Raw genomic sequence first — 20423 nt, forward strand, 5'->3', positions numbered from 1 at the left:
TTTTCGGGCCATTTATTACATGGTAACCTTGAGAAGTGGAATCTAATATCATCCCATGTTATAGACTGGGAAACTGAGGCTCATAGAGGTCAAATAACTTGTCCAAGGTCACACAACGAGGCTTCCTGGGTGGGATCCCTGATCCCACCCCATGTGGGCCACCATGGCAGCGTGAGGTGGGAAGCTTCACGTGTCCGGAAGGGGGTCACGTGCAGCTTGGTCAGGAGCAGGAATGAAGCCTCGGAGCTCCCGTTGGCCGCAGACCGTCCTCACGGCATCCATGCTGGCAGGACCCTGATGCGGGTGAACTCCTCCCACGTACCCTAGTGCCTGGTTGCTCTGGCTCCTGGCGCACAGCAGGGGAGAGCCAGAGAAGGATGAGCAGGGAAACCTGTAAGCGTCTTGCTTCCGACAGTAGCAAGAAGAGGTGGCCGACAGCCTGGGAGTGAGGGAACTTTCCTCAGCAACCTGCAGACCTCAGAGAATCCAGATTCTGGGGCCATCCGTGTTGGGGCAGACACCCACACACACCTCCTCGCCCCGAGGGCTCAGACTGGGGAAGCCCAAACATGACACCCCCTATGTGGATCTCTGAGCCCCGAGAGTGGGAAAGTGGTGCCCAGTCCCCTTTTAAAGAAGGCCCAGGAACATGAGATGAGGTTTAAATATGGTTAAAATGGAAGAAAAGAATGGATTTCGGTGTTAAAAGGGATGGTAAGTTTTGACCATGTGGACAATCCTTGGGTACAGAATTCCTCCCTCCGGACTGTGAGGGACAAATGACCTTCCCTGATATTGGGTCTTGCTTACAGTAGGTCACATGTAATTTGCTTCTTTCTGTGTAGCAACTGATGTTCCTGATGTGACCTGAGCGGGGGCAGGGGGAGGGTGTGTGGAGGCAGTCACAGGGGGCAGAAGGTCACAGGGGAACACTGACGGGGGAAGCCAGGACCCCGGGCAGCCCAGCCCAGGGCTGTGCATGTAACCACCGCCCGGCAAGGATATGTTTGACCCATCAGCCTCAGGGTTATGGGTCCCACACGCTCCCACTGCACAATTTGCCTGTCAGAAGGACGTACAGACAGGGCTTGGGGTACCCCTGAGGTTTATTGAGGGCTGGGGGGCAGAAGCTGTCATATTGGGCTGGCAGGGGAGGGGACGGGACCAGCCAGGAACAATGGGGTCTCATGTTCTCCTGGAGAGCCCTTGATCTCTGGAATTTGTCTATATTTAGCAGGTGGCTGGGCAGGGTGCAGATAAGGAGGGCCTGGGGAGGGGGTGGCCCCTTATATAGTAGGGGGACGGATCCCTGCTCAGATTCTCTTTCGGTGGCCTGTGCGTGCTCAGTTCCTGGCGTGACCTCTCCCAAGATGCCTGAGCCAGGGAAGAAACCAGGTAGCTCCAGGCCTGGGGTTGGGGCTGAGCGTGGGGCAGGGAGGGCTGGGGACATCTGCAATTGGGGGCGGGCCTCGGAGCAAGTTCCTGAGGGGGTTGATGAGGTCGAGGCCTCTGAGCCCCAGCACAGGGGCACCGTCCCTCTGGGTCCTTTTTTTTTTTTTTTTTTTTTTTGCGTTATGCAGGCCTCTCACTGTTGTGGCCTCTCCCATTGCGGAGCACAGGCTCCGGACGCGCAGGCTCAGCGGCCATGGCTCACGAGCCTAGCCGCTCTGCGGCACGTGGGATCTTCCTGGACCAGGGCACGAACCTATGTCCCCTGCAGCAGCAGGCGGACTCTCAACCACTGTGCCACCAGGGAAGTCCCCTCTGGGTCCTTTTTTTGATTCTCAGCTTCTCCTTCTCATCCTTCTGATGAGAGTGAGAGTAAACCGGGGTCAGGGGCACAGAGTGGGAGAGAGCCAAGGCAGGAAGTGGGCCATCACCCCACTCTCAGGACGCAGACGACCCCTTCCCTGACTCCATGCCCATCTCCTGCAGCAAGGTTAGGCCTGGGCTTGCCTTTTGGGAAAAGGCTGCTGCAGGAAGGACCCCAGGATGACTCTAGACTTGAGCCAGGCTCCCTGAATGCTCTTGGACAAGTCCCTCCCCTTCTGGGTCTCAGTTTCCCCATCTATACAAGGAGGGGTTAGGTTGGTTCCCTCCAGCTCTGAGACTGTCTGCTTTCTGAGCCTGCACCCCTGTGGCCCGCACACCAGTCATGACCCCCGCAGTGGGGTATTGCAGCCCTTCTGCTCTGGGAGGGGATGGTCAAGAGGCCCCTGATCTCCAGCCAAGGGCAGAGAAAGTCACAGCCCAGAGTCCCAGTCCTGGCCTGTGCCCTCACCAAGGTCGTCCATGTCAGGGATCGTCCCCCCAGCCCCAGCTCCCTCCCAGGCCAGCCTTATCTCGGTTGCCGATTCTCAGCCTGAAGCTCTTAGAGGACAAATTTAGCCACGTCCAATTAGGCAGAGTACTGGTCCCTTGCCAAGCGCCCCAGCTGGTGGGGTGAAAGGGGGATGGGCTTCCACAGGCTGAGAGGGTGGGGTATCCAGGGACACACCTAGCAAAATTCTTGTATGGAGGTTGGACCACAGGCCTGGCTCTCCTACCTACTGGCTATGTGATCTTGGGTAAGTCCCTTAACCTCTCTGAGCCTCAGAGTCCTCATCTGAGAAATGGACATAATAACTGCACCTACCTCATAGAGCCACTGGAGCATTAAACGAGGTGATGCATTAAAGCGCTTATCGTCGTATTTAATAAGAAGCGCTATAGGGGTGGTGTGCATGGGCAAGCCAGGGGCCCCTGCAGATTCCATTTGCCCCTCAGTTTCCGCCTTCAGCAAGAAGCCACGGTCAGTGGAGGTGGCCACAGGCAACCCTGCCGTGTTCGAGGCCGAGACAGAGCGGGCAGGAGTGAAGGTGCGCTGGCAGCGGGCAGGCAGGGACATCAGTGCCAGTGACAAATATGGCCTGGCAGCCGAGGGCACGCGGCACACGCTGACAGTGAGGGACGTGGGCTCTGCCGACCAGGGGTCCTATGCAGTCATCGCTGGCTCCTCCAAGGTCAAGTTTGACCTCAAGGTCTTAGAAGCAGGTAAGACCTTGGGCAGCCTTCCCTGAAGTTGGAGCTACTGGGAGCAGGGGCAGCCCCACCACCTCTCCTTCGACCAGAGTGCAGGAGATGTTTTCTCACTTTCTTACCTTTGCTTCGGCTGTGCCCTCAGCCAGCAATGGCCTTTTCCCGTTTTCTGTAGCAAGACCTTTCTGAGTGTCCCCATGTGGCTCCCTGGCCTGTCTCGGCCGTTACGGAGGTGGGGGAAGTTCAGAGATGAATAAGACATAACCTGCCTTCCCACTGGACATGCCCACGCAGATGGAAACTTGGTGGGCTGTGTGTGCTGGCAGGGAAGCCCCATGAGCTTATGGGTGTGGAGGGAGCCTCAGCCCAGCCTGGGGGGCTGGACCAAGACCAGAGCCTGGGGAAGGAGAGGAGGGATGTTCAGGCTGAACCCCTGGAATGCGGGCACAGACCGCCAGTGAGGGCGAGGAGAAGGTGAGAGGCAGGCTGAACGAACCTTTGTACACACTGCAAAGGCGGGAAGGACCAGGGACAAGAAGAGGGGGTCTCTGGTTAGAAGCTGCTCCACGACCCCCCATCTGATCCCCTCCAGGGAAGGCAGAGCCTGTGCCAGGCCCTGCTCCCGCCCCTGCTGAGGCTCCTGGAGCCCCTGGAGAAGCCCTGGCCTCGGCCACTGAAGTGGAAGGAGGCTCCCCGAGGCCTGAAGGTGAGAGGGGCGGGTCAGGGAGGCTGGGTCAGTGGATGGGGGTGTCCCAGGGCAGGTCTCAAAGGCCTCTGTCCACAGGGTCAAGCTCAGCAGCCCCCGATGGACCCAGTGTCCCTGACGATCCCATCGGCCTCTTTGTGATGAGGCCACAGGATGGCGAGGTGACCGCGGGTGAGTGCAGGGCTGCTGCACCCAGGGTGAAGTGGGGAGGGAGGCAGCAGGGCATCCCCGATTGTCACCCCTCTCCTGCAGGTGGCAGCATCACCTTCTCAGCCCGCGTGGCAGGGGCTAGCCTCCTGAAACCACCTGTAGTCAAGTGGTTCAAGGGCAAGTGGGTGGACCTGAGCAGCAAGGTGGGGCAACACCTGCAGCTGCACGACAGCTACGATCGGACCAGCAAGGTGGGACCTATGGGGCACGGGGGTCACGGGCATGCATGGAAAGGGGACCTGGAGAGCCCCTGGAAGGCATGGGGGGCACAGAGAGGCAGGGGGCACCATGAGACTTGAGGCACAGAGGAGGTTCACAGAAGGTCATGGGGAGCCTGGGAAGCTGGTTGGGGGGCCAGGGGCACACAGGGAGAATGGGGAGGCTCAGAGGAGGGTTATGGGGAGGCAAAGGGGACCTGTGGGACGTAGGGGGCTCGGAGGGCATGATAGTCTCAAGGGGGCATAAATAAGACTTGGGGGGCACCAGTCAGTGAGGGTGTAAAGGCCCCAGATGGATGGGTGTCAGAGCTCAAGGGACCCTCAATGATCAACCATAACAATTCTTCACAATACAGACAAGGAAACCAAAGCTTGAGAGTTTATTGTTGCTGGTCCCAGGTCACTCAGAGCCAGGCCTAGAACCTGTGCTTTGACTCTCAGCCTTTGCTCCTCCCACTCTTCCACAGTCCCAGCCCAGGCAAGGGGGCTTCTGGCAGGGCAGGGTAGACATGTACAGTTGTGTGGGCTGTGCACTGAACAAAAGTGCCTCTTTTTTTTTGGCCGAACCACGTGGATTGCAGGATCTTAGTTCCCCAGCCAGGGATCAAACCTGGGCCCACTGCAGTGACAGTGTGGAGTCCTAACCACTGGACCACCAGGGGATTCCCCAAAGTGCCTCATCTTAAGTGAATGCCATGTGCCTTGTAGCCACCCTTGATTTACATTGTATCACCACCCTGTGCCAGCAGATGGCAGTCAATGTATCTTGAGAAGGGGCCCCTTTTTCTATTTATACAAAACTGTATGGATTAATTTAAGCCCTGAGGGGTGAGAAGGTCGGTGGCCCTTAACCACCCACAGTCTCCTTTAGGGGTGAAGGGCCTCATCTCCTCGCTTCCAGTCTCCCTTGACACCTCACCTCCACAGGTCTACCTGTTTGAGCTACACATCACAGATGCCCAGGCCACCTTTGCTGGTGGCTACCGCTGTGAGGTGTCCACCAAGGACAAATTTGACAGCTGCAACTTCAACCTCACTGTCCATGGTAAGGGGCCCTCTGGTATCAGTTCTGGGTTTGGGCTCCCCATGCGTCCTGTCCCCATACCTGCCTCCACTTCTCAATACTAAGGAGGATGCTGAGCCCTGGCCGTGCAACCACTGACCACATGCCCAATACTGAAAGAAACCCATCGAGGCTTCCAGGGTTGGGGTGGGGCTTGAGCCCAGATCTCATCTGGGGTCTTAGTCATCTTGGTGTCTGGGATCCTGGCACAGGTGAAGAGGTGAAGGGTAAGTTGAGAGATGGGCGGGAGATGAACCACCTCAAAGGTACTGGGAACGATAAACTGCCCCACATCCCTGGTACCTTGACCCTGGCTGGGAAAGGCTAAGAAGATGGGGTCCTGGGGCAGATGCCCACTGTCAAGGGGTCATGGATGGGCAGGTCTGCAACACCAGGAGATCCCAGGGCAGGGCTTCTGGGATCGTCCCCTCTGAAGCCTCCTCCCCTGACTCATCCCCGTCTTTGAACCCAGAGGCCATCGGCCCCGGAGACGTGGACCTCCGATCAGCTTTCCGCCGCACGTGAGTGGCCACCTCTCGTCAGGGCCTGGGGGAAGCCGGTGCTGGGGTCTGAGGCCCCTTGGGGTTTGGGCCAGGGGTAATGTGGGGGGACCAGGACAGGGGGTGATATGGGGGTCAGGGCTTGGGGTGATGTGGAGGGCCAGGATAAAGAGGATGGGGATGGAAGAGAGTAAGCTCCCCTGGGCAGGTGAGAAACTGAGTCTAACCCCCACAGGAGCCTGGCTGGAGGAGGTCGGCGAATCAGGTACCCCTTCCTACCCACCTGTACATAGACCCTGGGGGTCTGAGATAGACAGGGAGAAGCCATTCAGCCAGTGTCCCTTCCTCTCACGTCCATCCCCCCACCACGACCCCACCCCCTGCTCCCAAACCCCTTCTATGGCTCAACTGTGGCCTTATGGGGGTTCCTCTCCATAGTGATGGCCATGAGGATGCTGGGACTCTGGACTTCAGCTCGCTGCTGAGGAAGAGGTGAGCCCCCGGGTAGCAGCTCTCAGAGCAGGTGACGTGGCCCAGTTTCAAATTCTGGCACCGTGGTTTTCCAGCCGTGTGGCCCTGAGCAGGTCACCGCACCTCTCTGAGCTGGTTTCCTTGCCTGTCAAATGGGACAATCCAGGTGTTGCGAAGAGTCAGAGGGCTCAGCAGAAGTTACATCCTGTGAACTAACATCCTCACACTGTTCCCATGACCTCCTACACTTGAGTCTGCGATAGCTCATCTCAATAGGCTCTGGGGACCCAGAAGCTGGGAGAAGGCTCCAAAGCCTCAGGAATTGCCCACCGAGCCCAGTGCAATTGAGTTGTGTCCTCAGTGTCCTGTCCCTCCCTCTCCTGGACCTGCAGTATGGTCGATGCTGCTGCAGCCCAGAAAATGAGCATGGGGGTTAAGTGCTTTGGGGAAGCAGGGCACTGGCAGGACTCCGTAGCCGTCCCCACCAGGGCGGATGACAGATGACAGGGCTGGGGATCAGACTGACCTGGGTGAGGATCCCTGCTGACTGGGGAGAGTCTCTGAGCCTCAGGTTCTCCTGATACCCACCTGCCGGAGCTCAGGAGGAATAAACAAGGCCACGTGTGCCGTGTAAACGGAGAGGTATGAGTGCAGGGAAGAGGGTGGAGGTGAGGACCCACGGGCTGCGGTCCATGGAGGGATGACCCATCCCTTCGTTACCAAGTCCAAGCTCAGACTGCTTGCCACACGACAGGCCAATAAATTGAGAGACAAGGTGTTGGGGCAAGGACTAGCGATTTTATTGGGAAAGCCAGCAAACCGAGAAGATGGTGGACTAGTGTCCCAAAGAACCATCTTCCCCAAGTTAGGATTCAGGCTTCTTTTCTACTAAAAGGGGAGGGAGTGTGGCTGGTTATTGCAGACTTTTTGGTGGAATCCTTTGTTCTTGCAGCCGGCCATGTAGGTCTGGTCACAATGTTCCTGTAAACCTCCAACAAGACAAATGTTATTTTCTGTTCTGTAATTTTTTATCTCTATACAAATGAAAAGTGCTATATACCTTTAAAGGTCAAGCCTGGGAGGCAAAGCCTTGAGAATGGGCTATCATATATAGTTTGGGCCATAGGCAACATTCTTTTACAAAGGTGCAGAGCCAGCATGACCGAGAACAGGCAACACAGTACAAGGGTTAGAGCTAAAGGAATAGATCCAATATGGAGTCAGGTTTGTTCTTCTCTGTTACACCTCTAATGTGTCCACTGCTTTTCTTCCCCACCTGGAGCAGCAGCTTCCGGACCCCGCGGTGAGTGCCCCATGAAGCTCTGCACCTGTCACCCCTACTTCAGCCAGGAGCACCTCCCAGTCCCAGCGCGCCCCCCCATACTGAAGCCTTAAGCCCCCTTGAGCCCCAGCACTGGCCCAGTACCCACTCCAGCTCGAGCTGTCCCACCAGAGGGGAGGAGGCAGAGGGGCAGGGGCAGCTTCCGCTTGGGAGGGGAGGAGAGGGGGCTGCAGTTTTGTCTTGGCCATGGGGACTGCCCTGAAGCCTCGCCACATGGACCGTGTGACACAGGGACTCGAGGCTGGAGGCCCCCGCGGAGGAGGATGTGTGGGAGATCCTGCGGCAGGCACCCCCGTCAGAGTATGAGCGCATCGCCTTCCAGCACGGCATCACCGACCTGCGAGGCATGCTCAAGAGGCTCAAGGGCATGAAGCGGGAGGAGAAGAAGAGCACAGGTGAGACCCCTCCCAGGGAGAGGAGAAGGCGAGATGAGCGCCTGCGCAGAGGCGCGCGCGTGCACGCACGCGCACGTGCCCACGGAAAAAGAGCTGCGTCCAGCGTGGTCCAGAGACGCTCAGGAAAGGAGAGTCCAGGTGAAGCCCCACTCGTGTGGGGAAAAAGCGGGAGGGCCCAGGCAGGCACCTTGCCGCACAGAAAAAGAAAAGGGCCAAGTTAGCCCAGAGACGCCACAGGAAGAGGATGGAGCCCGGGCCAGCCCTCCTCCCCCAGCCAAAGCCAGGCGGCCTCTTCCTCGCCTACCCGGCTTGGGGAAAAAAAAGCCTGCTTAATTCTCCCAACACCCAAAAAAGGGGAAGAAGCCAGTTTAGCCCAGAGACCCCCGACCTGCGAAGAGAAGAGCCTGGTTAATCTTCCTCACAGGCAAACAGAACAGGTGGGTGTAGGTTAGCGCCCCTCGCCCCCAGGCGGGTCCGAGGAGAGGGCTCAGGCCAGCCCTTCCCCATCAAGGGGTTGACAAGGAGCCCTGGAAACTGAGCTGGGACAACAGAGGCGCCTGGCAGGAGGGCATAAAACCGGGGGTTGTTGGTAAAACAGTGGAGAGGAGGAGAAGGCCCGTTTGTCCCATCACCCATTCTCCTGCCAAGCTTCTGTCCTTTTGGAAAGCCCCGGACCCTATCCCTGAGCTGAGCAGGTGAAGAGGACTCCAAGGAAGACAGGAAGACAAGAGACAAGGAGGTGACAGACAGGGGTAGAGAGACAGAGTCACAGCGGAGGCACAGAGAGAGACGTGGGGAGGCAGGAGGAGGAGAGGGGCAGGACCTCGCCCTCCTCGCTGGGCGGCCCCGGGAGCAGGGGGCTGAGGGGTGGAAGCGCTCAGCCTTTCAGAAGAAGCTGCAGCCGGCCTACCAGGTGAGCAAGGGCCACAAGATCCGGCTGACCGTGGAGCTGGCCGACCCCGACGCCGAGGTCAAGTGGCTTAAGAACGGACAGGAGATCCAGATGAGCGGCAGGTGCGGGTGGGAGTGGGACCCGGGGACACTGCAGGGTGAGGAGAGGCCCTGGGGGGCTGCTCCCCGGCCGTGCTCTCCCTGCCTCTCCCTCCGCCCATGCTCTCTGGCCAGCTCTGGATCCCTGTCTCTCTGGGTCTAACTCCCCACCTTTCTGTTTCTTCCTGGCTCTATTCCCTGCTCATTTTCTCTCGGTCTCGCTTCTCCCATCGGGACGCTCCAATGGCCCCTTCCGCTCCACAGCAAGTAAGGCTCCTGGAAGGCTTGGGGTGTGGGCACGGGGGTCCCGACGGCAGTTTGAGGGGGGGCCCAGAGCCCAGGAGGTGCGTCCATGGCTCTCCTGCCCACACCTCGGCCCCGCCCAGGTACATCTTCGAGTCGGTCGGCGCCAAGCGCACGCTGACCATCAGCCAGTGCTCGCTGGCGGACGACGCGGCTTACCAGTGTGTGGTGGGCAGCGAGAAGTGCAGCACCGAGCTCTTTATCAAAGGTGGGCCTGGCGTCCTGAGACCCTGCGAGGGGAGGGGCCACAGAGCGGCCCACCCATCATTCTCTCTCTGCTCGGCAGAGCCCCCCGTGCTGATCACATGTCCCCTGGAGGACCAGCTGGTGATGGTGGGACAGCGCGTGGAGTTTGAGTGTGAAGTGTCTGAGGAGGGGGCCCAGGTCAAATGGTGAGTGCCAGAGGCGGGGGGCTCGGGGCGGGGCCAGGGACCTGGGGGCATCCCCAGAGGAGGCCCTGGCACCTACTGCCCACCCTCTGGCCAGGCTGAAGGACGGGGTGGAACTGACCCGGGAGGAGACCTTCAAATACCGATTCAAGAAGGACGGCCAGAGACACCACCTGATCATCAACGAGGCAACGCTGGAGGATGCTGGGCACTATGCACTGCGCACGAGCGGGGGCCAGGCTCTGGCTGAACTCATCGTTCAGGGTGAGGCCCTGGGAGGCCCCCTCAGCACTAGCACCCCAGCCATGTAGGAGAATTGGGCAAACCCGGGATCGAGGCCTGCATGGCCTTGGACAAGTAACTTCGACACATCAGGCCTCACCTTTCTCATCCATAAAATGGGGATGCTGAGGTGACCACCTGGAGGGTATTTGGAGGTTCAGATGGGCCTGGTTAGTGTCACCCACCCCGGCACACATGAGATTCCTTTTGTACACGGCACCGTCACAGGCACACATGCATTGCACTCATGTATTTTCACAAGCCCGAGGGATCTCCGCAGGGATTCACGCCCACACACACCCTCCCTAGCTCACTGGCTCTGCCCTGTGTCCCCCAGAGAAAAAGCTGGAGGTGTACCAGAGCATCGCGGACTTGACGGTAGGCTCAAAGGACCAGGCCGTGTTCAAGTGTGAGGTGTCGGATGAGAACGTGCGGGGCGTGTGGCTGAAGAACGGGAAGGAGCTGGTGCCTGACAGCCGCATAAAGGTGTCCCACATCGGGCGGTGAGTGTGCAGGGTGTGCCAGAGACAGACACACAGAGAGACAGAGAGAAACAGAGACTGACAGAGACAGGGAGAGACACAGACAGAGAGACTGAGATAGAGACACAGAGAGAGAAGATGGTGACAAAGACAGACAGATGGATGGAGATAAACAGAAAGAGACAGACACTTAGAGACAGGACCGAGACTGAACTAGAGACAAAGAAAGTCAGACTGAGATTGAGAGACAGAGGGAGAAGCAGATGAACAGAGAGACAGATACACAGAATCAGGACAGAGACAAATAGAAAGAAAGATACAGAGAGAGACAGACAGAAGTATGGAGAGGCAGACGCATACAGAGAAGAAGAGTCCATTGGAGACAGAGAAGGAGGGAGACAGAGACAAAGACGAAGCAGTGAGAGATACAGACAGGCTGGGAGCGCCCCCCCCCCCCCCCCCCCCGCCCGCCAACTCATGACCAGGGTAGAGTAGGAGGCCTCGGAGGATGGCTCTGGCCAGGGGCCCTCATTCTCTCCCACTCCCTTACTCATGCCCCGAGCATCTGGGCCCAAGTTCACGGAGACTAATGAGACCAGCCCCTGCCCAGTCTCCAGTGGCCCAGCCGAGGGGACACATCTACACTGCTTACCTCTGAAAGCATGCAAGGGAGCTGGAAAATTCAAACACAGAGGAAGAGAGCACTTTAGAACACCATTGAGCTAGGGTGGGGTGAGGGCCCCCTGGAGCCCTGGCTGGGGTGTCCGGTGAGGCCAGGGGTGCATGGCCCAGCAGGGCCCCTTGAGCCATCACTGCCCCGCAGGGTCCACAGACTGACCATAGACGACGTCACGCCCGCAGACGAGGCGGACTACAGCTTTGTGCCACAAGGCTTCGCCTGTAACCTGTCTGCCAAGCTCCACTTCATGGGTGAGCGGGTGCTGAGGGGCATGGGGGCCCCTGCCACTGGGCCCTGCCTTCACCCTGGTGCCACTTGCTCTTGCATCTCTTGCAGAGGTCAAGATTGACTTCGTGCCTAGGCAGGGTGAGTCTTGGGCCCCTGCGTGCTGCCTCCCATGCCCTGCCTGTGTCTCCCTTCCACTCACAAGCGGAGGGAAGAAAGGAACCGGGAGTGGGGACCCTGAGGCCCAGCCCCAGCCCTGCCACTCACAACCACGGGCCACCTGCAGTCCCTCTGAGCCTCAGTTTCCTCGCCTCTAAAATGGGGATCCTGAAGTGGCTCCCCTATGGGATGGTAGGAACAATGACCTGACATGGTGTGTGTGAGCTTCCAAATGACATCACAGAGGTGAGGTTTTATTATTAAATCTGCTTTACAAGTACCTTTCCTGCTTCTAGATTAAACTGTGTAGGATCCTAATTTCAGGAGAACAGTCCAGGCTGAGGCATGCTGTAGGTCAGGGCTTTCTAGACAGGGCTCACTTAATACGATACTCCATTTTACAAGGGTTCCGTGGCGAAATAAGTTTGGGAGCCTCTTGTTGATTCAGAAGGTGCATTAGCATATGTCAGATGCTCTAAAAATCCTGCTTAACTTTGTTTAACCTCGGGTTTCCTAATTGTTTGTCCATGGAAATTTTTTTTTTTCTAGGAAGGCATTCCCAAACACAAGTTGAGAAATGCTACGCTAGGTGACCTGATGTTATGAACCTCCCCGGAAACTTCCTGGGGAGATGGAAATGTTTTAGATCTTGACTGGGTGGTGGTTACACAGGGTGTATACATTTGTCAAAACTCATCAAGCTGTATGTTCAAGTCTTGGCATTTTAGTGTGTGCAAACTATACCTCAGTAGAATAAAAACAAAACAGCCAGGGGCATGTGCTCCTTCTAGCTTTCCCCTCTTTCATAGGCCTTAGGCCCCTTCCTCTTTCACTGACCTGTGCCATCTCCCTGCCAGAACCTCCCAAGATCCACCTGGACTGCCCAGGTCGCGTGCCGGATACCATTGTGGTGGTGGCTGGGAACAAGCTACGCCTGGATGTTCCTATCTCCGGGGACCCTGCTCCTACTGTGATTTGGCAGAAGACCATCACAAAGGTACTGTGGATCCCTCCCCCACTTCCCCACCTGTAAAATGGGTGCATGGGACTAGTGTATGGTGGGACCTGCTCCCCCCCCTCCACATGTACACGCCCTGGCCGCTGACTAGGGGCACAGAGGCTCAGCAGGCTGAGAGGTCGGGGAGGTGGGCAAAGGAGGGACAGGGGTAGGGGTTGCTGGGCAGGGGTTCCCTCCAGGCTGAGCCAGACCCTCTCCCCTCACTTCTTCCTTCCTGCTCTGTTCCCAGAGGAATAAGGTCCCAGCCCTCGATGCATCAGGGGATGCAGGTGCCAGTGACGAGTGGGTGTTTGACAAGAAGGTGAGTGAGGCTGAAGGTGGCTCATTGGCCCTTAGTCATTTTCTGCCCATGTGGTATCCAAACTCAGGTGAGGTCTCTGTGAAGGTGCTCCTGCCCCTGGTAGGGTCTCCACGGGGCCCTCATGCCCCAGACAGACACACGTTCACACCTTCAACATTGCCAGGAAGTCCTCCTGACTGGGGGCGCTCCCTGGCTCTTGTCTTCCTGAGCTGACCTTGACTTTGTGCTTCTTCCCAGCAAGGGAGTGGGGTCCCTGGCACTTTTCAATAGGAGTAGCTGCAGGGGCACCAATCAGGTCAGCTTCTCGTCCTCCACTCGCTGCTGGTTCCTCTACCCAGCTGAGGTCTTTCGGGATCCTCACAATAGCTCTGTGAGGTCCTGTTATTCCCATTCAGCAGATAGGAAAACTGAGGCATGGAGCAGACAGGCGATTGTCTAAAGTTCCATGACAGAGCTAGAGCTAGAACCTGTGACCCTTGCCCTGGTGTCGTGCCCATGGCAGGTGGTTAGGAAAGGGTCTTGGATTAGATGCTCACATGGGTGCAGTTTCCACACAGGCTGTGTCTCCCCAGCAGACCCAGCGCTGAGCTCCGTTCCCATCTCAGGGCTGTCAGCTGTTGCAGAGGCTGCAGAAGCCCCTGGGTTCTGACTTGGGTCCTTCCCCCCAACTCCTACTCCCCCGCCAGCTGCTGTGTGAGACCGAGGGCCGGGTCCGAGTGGAGACCACCAAGGACCGCAGCATATTCACCGTTGAGGGAGCAGAGAAGGAAGACGAGGGCGTCTATGTTGTCACAGTGCAGAACCCCGTGGGCGAGGACCAGGTCAACCTCACAGTCAAGGTCATCGGTGAGGCAGGGGTCCAGGTGGGGAAGCCACAGGAGCAACCAGGGAGGACCCATCCATGCACACATTTAGTCTCTAAACAAACACTGTGGGCTACATTCTTAGATCCGTAGAGGGGTCTGGGGCTAGGACCGGTGAATATGGGCAGTGCGGAGCCGTAACAGGTTGTTTGCAGGCTGGTGATGTGATCAGAACTGCATTCTGGAAAGATCGTTTTAGGGTCTGGGGGCAGTGGGGGAGGCCTGTTGGTTGGGGTGCAGTGGGGATAGGCAACGTTGGCCTCGGCCGGGCAGGGCTGATGTGGGTCCCCTCTCCCCAGATGTGCCGGATGCTCCGGCGGCCCCCAATATCAGCAACGTGGGCGAGGACTCCTGCACGGTGCGGTGGGAGCCCCCTGCCTACGATGGCGGGCAGCCAGTCCTAGGTGAGCCGAAGGCACAGGGGACATAGCCGAGGGCAGGGGGTGCGGGGGTGCCTGCGCTCTAGACCAGAGCTCCCACCTCCCCTCGCCAGGCTACATCCTGGAGCGCAAGAAGAAGAAGAGCTACCGGTGGATGCGGCTGAACTTCGACCTGCTGCGGGAGCTGAGTCACGAAGCGCGGAGCATGATCGAGGGCGTGGTCTACGAGATGCGGGTCTATGCCGTCAACGCAGTGGGCATGTCCAGGCCTAGCCCCGCCTCCCAGCCGTTCATGCCTGTTGGTGAGCCTGCCCTGCCTGCCCCGCCCCACGCCCTCCTGTTCAGGGGCCCCAGTAATAGCAGCTATTGTGTCGGTGGCGCTTACACCCGTGGTCTCCTTTAATCACCTTCATTTCACAGGTGAAGAAAGTGAGGCTCTGAGAAGTTAGATGACTTTCTCGAGGTCACCAGCTGGCAGGGGGTGGAGCTGAGAGACCTCTCCAGCCTCACTTTCCACATCTATAAAATGGGGATAATGACAGTATCTACTTCATAGAATTGTTAGGATGAAATGAGGTCATGCAGGCGGAGCATCTGGCACACAGCAGCTCAGTAAATCATTGTTCCCTCTTCCCCACTCCCTTCAGCCAGCATTTGTTAACCAGGGAAGAGGGTGAGGGCAGTTGGGTCCCTCGGAAAGGGCCCTGGAGCGGGAATCAGAGATGGGGTTTGCAGAGCCAGCTCTTTCATCCCCAGGAGGGATATCTGGAGTCATCGTCTTCCCCTGTGCCTCAGTTTCCACATCTGGGTAATGGAGGTTGAGAAGGTAGAACAGACACCGAGGGTGTGGCACTCTCGAGGACACCTGTCCCTGTTGGGACATGTGAGTCTCAGGGGGAGGAGGGTGGCTGTGCGTGGTGGGGCAGACACAGGGAGGGGGGCACAGTGTGGTGAGATGGCAGGAAGAGGGTGCCTGTGGGGAGAAGGGGCCAGGCCTCTCTTTAGGAAGTGACTTCCGGTTTTCTTAGCTCTTAGTCAACTCAGTTACTCATACAGGGTCAGGAAATGTCCATGTTTTAGGCCAGTTTTTTCTTGAATTACATTTAAAGAATTTCCTCCACCATTTTACAAAAGTGGCTCTTTCTAAGCATGTTGGTGTTGTTTTGGGGCGTCTTTTCCTGTTTACATCTCTTCTGTAATCGCTGATGCTGCTTGGGTGTGTGTTTGTTTGTAAGCCTGTCTAGAGACATGTCTTTTAATGGAGCTGAAATATTTCTCAAAGTGCTTGAAAGCCAGTCGAAGGGGGAGGATTTCCCTGGATTGTGGTCCTTCAGCTGCCCTGGTGGTGGCAGACTCGCTCAGACCCCTCTCTGGCCTCCCCTCTGCCCAGGCCCCCCCAGTGAGCCCAGCCACCTGGCGGTGGAGGATGTCTCTGACACCACCGTCTCCCTCAAGTGGAGGCCCCCAGAGCGCATGGGAGCTGGAGGCCTCGACGGCTACAGCGTGGAGTACTGCCAGGATGGCTGTGAGTGCTGCAGCCCAGCCCTGGGCCCTCCGCCTCCCAGCACCCTTCTCTGAACTGCCCTCCAGGCCAGGCCAGGTCCCTGTCACCCTGCAGGGCCCCTGTCTGCAGTGGAGGCCCCAGTCGGCCACCAGGGATGTGGGCGGCAGGATGCGGACGCTGCCCATGGCCTTGCCTCTTCATCCCCACCCCCGCCCCCAGGCTCGGAGTGGGTGGCTGCCCTTCAGGGGCTGACCGAGCACACATCGTTGCTGGTGAAGGACCTGCCCACGGGGGCTCGGCTGCTCTTCCGCGTGCGGGCTCACAATGTGGCGGGGCCTGGAGCCCCTGTCACCACCACGGAGCCTGTGACGGTGCAGGAGATACTGCGTGAGTGCTCCTCGTGCAGGGATGAGACCTACCACTGGCACCCTGGCCCCTGGGGTCCAGTGGAGGTGGGGGCAGTCAGGGAGACCCTACTTGGCGGGAATAAATGCTGGGCAGGGACAGGAGGGGGTCGGTGCCTATACCCGTGCCACAGGCCAGATGTGCAGAGAAGGCGTCCCTCTTGGTTTTCCATGTCAACCCCCAGTTCTGGACCAGGGAAAATGTAGGTCATTGTACCATCACCTTCGAGCTCTGTTTTGTGGGTCTCTGAGCTCCAACAGGTAGGTATTGTCCATGTGTTAAAGACTGAGCAGTGAGGTCGCTTGTCAGATTGGCCCATGTGGGATCCACTTTCCATTATTTTGCCAACAAAGAGTCAGTCCTTTAAGGATTGGTTCTTAGAGTGGAAAGAGGCAGCAAACTGGGATGGAAACAGCAGGGGGCATGGAGTCGAAAAGCCTAGGTTTGCATCCTGGCCTGCGACTGGCTAGCTGTGTGACCTCAGATAAGTTCCTCACTCTCTCTGATCCCTGCCTGTTGTAGCAGGGTGGAGAGGCTCGGGTGGAAGCAGGAGCTTTGGGGCTGGGGTTGGGGAGCTAAAGGAGAGGAGGGCCCGGCAGGCGGCATGTTTCCTAGTTGCGGCTCTCCAGGCCCTGCCTCCAGCGGAGGGCGCTGTGGCGCTCCTTGGGCCTGCGGCTGTGGGGGCCCCCGCCGAGCCCCTCACTCGTACCCACAGAGCGGCCACGGCTCCAGCTACCCAGACATCTTCGCCAGACCATCCAGAAGAAGGTTGGAGAGCCCGTGAACCTCCTCATTCCTTTCCAGGTAGGGCTGGCCCCCTTCCCTGCACCCCCCCCCCCGCCCCGCCCCGCCGCGTGTGTTGTCCACGCCTGGCAGACAGATGTCTCAGCGAGACTGGGGCAGTGGCCGTTAGGGAGAGCCAGGCTCGGGCGTGAGCTGTCCTCCCGCACAGGGCAAGCCCCGGCCTCAGGTGACCTGGACCAAAGAGGGACAGCCACTGGCAGGCGAGGAGGTGAGCATCCGCAACAGCCCCACGGACACCATCCTGTTCATCCGGGCCGCACACCTCGCCCACTCAGGCACCTACCGGGTGACTCTGCGCATCGAGAGCATGGAGGACAAGGCCGAGCTGGTCCTGCAGGTCGTTGGTACGTGGCGTTGGGGCTTCCCTCTGAGTCCGAGCATTTTTAGTCCCTGCGCTGGACTGCCAGGGCCCAGGGCTCAACCTGGAGCTTCTCGTCTTCCAGGCCTGGGGCCCCTCCTCTGGGATGCCCAGAGCCCCTGCAGAAGATGGCAGGCCAGGTCCTGGCAGGGGCGAGGGGGCCCCTGGAGCCTGGCGTCCCCTACTCACACTCAGGCAATGTCAGGAGGTTTGGGCTTCCCACTGGGTCTGTCTCCTGCAGACAAGCCAGGTCCTCCCCAGGATATCCGGGTCACTGAGACATGGGGTTTCAATGTGGCTCTGGAGTGGAAGCCACCCCAAGATGACGGCAACACAGAGCTCTGGGGCTACACGGTTCAGAAAGCTGACAAGAAGAGCATGGTGAGCCCAGGGGCCTGGGCCCCCCGCACGCACCCTCTCTGGGTCCAGGCAGACCTGGGCCCCAGCTGCCCCTCCCCGGTATCCTTAGACTGGTTCCCTCCACAGGGAAGGTGCTGACCCCAGGGATACCCAAGAGAGGCCCCTGGCAGGAAGTAGGGCCTGCCCCAGAGAACCCCCTACCTTTCCTCCACCCCCCAGGAGTGGTTCACCGTCGTGGAGCATTACCGCCCCACCCACTGCGTGGTGTCAGAGCTCATTATCGGCAATGGCTACTACTTCCGGGTCTTCAGCCATAACATGGTGGGGCCCAGTGACAGAGCCGCCACCACCAAGGAGCCTGTCTTCATCCCTAGACCAGGTGCTGTACCTTCACTCCCACCCACCGCGGGCGGGGGCTGGGGCAGGGGGGCGAGCCTGGCTAGGTGTGGCCCTCTTGGTACCAAGTTCTGTCAACAACAGGCATCACGTATGAGCCACCCAACTACAAGGCCCTGGACTTCTCTGAGGCCCCAAGCTTCACCCGCCCGCTGGTGAACCGTTCGGTCATTGCCGGCTACAATGCTACCCTCTGCTGTGCTGTCCGGGGTAGCCCCAAGGTAGGGAGCTTTGGGCCCTGATCCAGGCCAACCCAGGAGACCTGGGTTGTAGGCCCCTGCCTCAAGCAGTCCTCCCCGCAGCCTGTCCCCCTGTTTCCTCTCCACTTTTGGGTATCAGGGCCCTCCCTGAACAGGGCCTTGGCATTCCTCATTGGCTCCCTGTTCATACTCGGCCCTGGGCATAGTTTGGGACTCCATTGGGATCCCCAGAGTAGAAACACAAGTGCCTAGTCTCCCTAAGTTCCTGCCAGGTCCTCTCTCAACCTGAGAGATCTCCCTCCTTCCCATCTACAGCCCAAAATTTCCTGGTTCAAGAATGGCCTGGACCTGGGCAAAGACGCCCGCTTCCGCATGTTCAGCAAGCAGGGAGTGTTGACCTTGGAGATTAGGAAGCCTTGCCCCTTCGACGGGGGTGTCTATGTCTGCAGGGCCACCAACTTGCAAGGCGAGGCACAGTGTGAGTGCCGCCTGGAAGTGCGAGGTGAGGAACCCGCTGGGCTAGGGCCTGGGGTGGTGGCAAAGGCCGGGTGCCAGCTGGGACTCTGGGCTTTCGCTTTGCTGTCCTGGCCCAAGCAGCCGCTCTGGCTGAAAGAGCAATGACTCTGTCATGTCCAGATGGTGTTGGCTTCTGGACTTTGTTGCCAGAGCTGCTTGCCTGAGCCTTCCCGAAGGCTGGGGGTGTGTGTGTGGGGAAACACATGTAGTGCCGGGAGGTTCAACACATGCATGGCATGGCCTCCTCTCCTGCAGTGCCTCAGTGACCAGGCTGGCTCCCTGGGGATGGCCAGGTATGTACTCCACATCACCCTGATACCCAGGGCCCAAATCAAAGGCTGAGCCCTGGCCTTTGGTCCAGGGGCAGCCAGCAGGAAATGGGGGTGCAGGTGGCTCTTAGTAGGATTTCAGTCCAGCTCATTCACAAGAGAGCCTGTGTCACAGGTGCAACTGGAGCCAACCCATGTACCAGGAGCCTGGAAGGAAGTTGGACAAGCCACCTTCTGCTGTTGGATGTGTGTGCAAGTGTGTGTGTTGGAGCTGGACTGGGGGAGCCCCAGTAGGGCAGCGTAGTTATGATGAGCAGGCATGGGGGGCACTCCGCACAGGCTAACCTGTCAGAGCTCCATCTGGAAGCTCCTCAGATCCTTGGGGCGAAAAGTGTGTGGGCTCAGGAATGGTGGCTGGGGACAGGCCTCTCTGGCCTGCCGTGTTTTCTCAGTGTACGAGGGCAATAAAAGATCGGTGCAATCACAGAGAACTGACTCTTCTTGTCCAAGATGCTTGTTTTCAGAAAAAGCACGGGAAAATTTACTTGATCTTGAGAGCAAACTGAAGGCAGGTATTCTTTCTCCTAGATGAATTAAATGAGGACCATTGTGGGATCCTAAGTTCATAAAACATTAATACTAGAAGGAACCTCAGTCCTCCCCACCTTCAAATGAGGAAACTGAGGAGCTGTGACAGAGGAAAGTGTATTATTAGCAAAAGAGCCAGAATCCCCAGGCTCTCCCGTCTTTGTCCTGGTGACCCATGGTCACAGCAGCCTGGATGGGGGGCAGTGCTAGTATCAGTGTGGTTCTGTGCCCGTAAGGGCCTGGAGTGAAAGTGACCAGCTGCTTTGGGGTCCCGGTGGGCAAAAAGCCCACTGCCCATTCACACCCATATCGCACAGGAAGAGTGATCCTGTCTAGACAAGGCACTGGGAACCAGGAAGGTGTAGGGGCCAGGGCCCGACTCTGCTCTTCCTTCCCCCGTGGGGTGCCAAAATCCCATCACCAGTTTGCTTTTGGGAGGAGGAAGCCAGCAGCTCTCAGAGGTGCCCTGATTGATAGAGTGAAAAGGGTCCTTCCTGCCCAGGGAGTGGTTTCTCCATGGCCTAGAAAGAAGTTCCATGAAGGCTGGTCCAAGGTTGCTTCTCGGAGTCCTACCCAACCCAAGACACTCCTGGCCAAGAGCCCAGAGCCCTGGGCTCCAGGCCCCGTTGGAGGCTCTGGCCGAGTCACAAAACCTCTCTGGAGCACACGTGTGAAGGGCACCAGGAGCTGAGAGCCCGGGCCTTGGTTTTTCCTTTACTACTAAATTAATCTCTGCTTAGGTGTCAAGCCCTGTTTGGCTGCTCCCTCTAGCGACCAACTCATAGCACAGCAACCCTCTGATGGGGCCCTGGGAAGGCCCCTCCCATGGGGCCTCTCTGAGAGCACAGGAAGCTGGTGAGCTCCACTGGGCCAGAGGGGTGGGAAGCGGGGCCTTCAGCACACCAGATTGGATGGGCATGATCTCACCTCCCTGATTCCTTCAGGCCAAAGGTGCCTTTTTCGAGTCCAGGGTCAGCCTTCCTCAGCCCAAGAGGAGGCGTCATTTAACGCATGGCAGCCAGGAGCCCA

General features: G+C 58.3%; 1 protein-coding gene and 1 non-coding gene across 2 annotated transcripts; one reads left to right on the plus strand and one right to left on the minus strand.

Annotated features, from left to right (window-relative positions):
* Window positions 1–1355: 1355 nt before the first annotated feature.
* Window positions 1356–19117, plus strand: MYBPC3 (myosin binding protein C3). Its single transcript, XM_049714398.1, has 34 exons — window positions 1356–1395; window positions 2767–3033; window positions 3611–3724; window positions 3803–3895; window positions 3977–4125; window positions 5080–5197; window positions 5688–5736; window positions 5951–5980; window positions 6154–6207; window positions 7469–7489; window positions 7760–7923; window positions 8805–8937; window positions 9178–9180; window positions 9300–9424; window positions 9503–9608; window positions 9703–9869; window positions 10225–10390; window positions 11193–11299; window positions 11385–11414; window positions 12290–12429; window positions 12680–12751; window positions 13438–13597; window positions 13914–14018; window positions 14108–14296; window positions 15385–15519; window positions 15718–15885; window positions 16619–16707; window positions 16856–17051; window positions 17307–17446; window positions 17645–17804; window positions 17906–18042; window positions 18337–18523; window positions 18793–18830; window positions 18982–19117. Exons 1-33 carry the CDS (start codon window positions 1371–1373, stop codon window positions 18801–18803), a joined length of 3810 nt encoding a protein of 1269 aa, XP_049570355.1. The 5' UTR covers window positions 1356–1370; the 3' UTR covers window positions 18804–18830; window positions 18982–19117.
* TRNAD-GUC (transfer RNA aspartic acid (anticodon GUC)) lies at window positions 4742–4815 on the minus strand. The gene has a single exon. It is a non-coding gene; the product is annotated as a tRNA-Asp (tRNA).
* Window positions 19118–20423: the final 1306 nt, after the last annotated feature.

This window comes from Orcinus orca, chromosome 8 (assembly GCF_937001465.1).
Source record: "Orcinus orca chromosome 8, mOrcOrc1.1, whole genome shotgun sequence".
NCBI classification, from domain to species: domain Eukaryota; kingdom Metazoa; phylum Chordata; class Mammalia; order Artiodactyla; family Delphinidae; genus Orcinus; species Orcinus orca.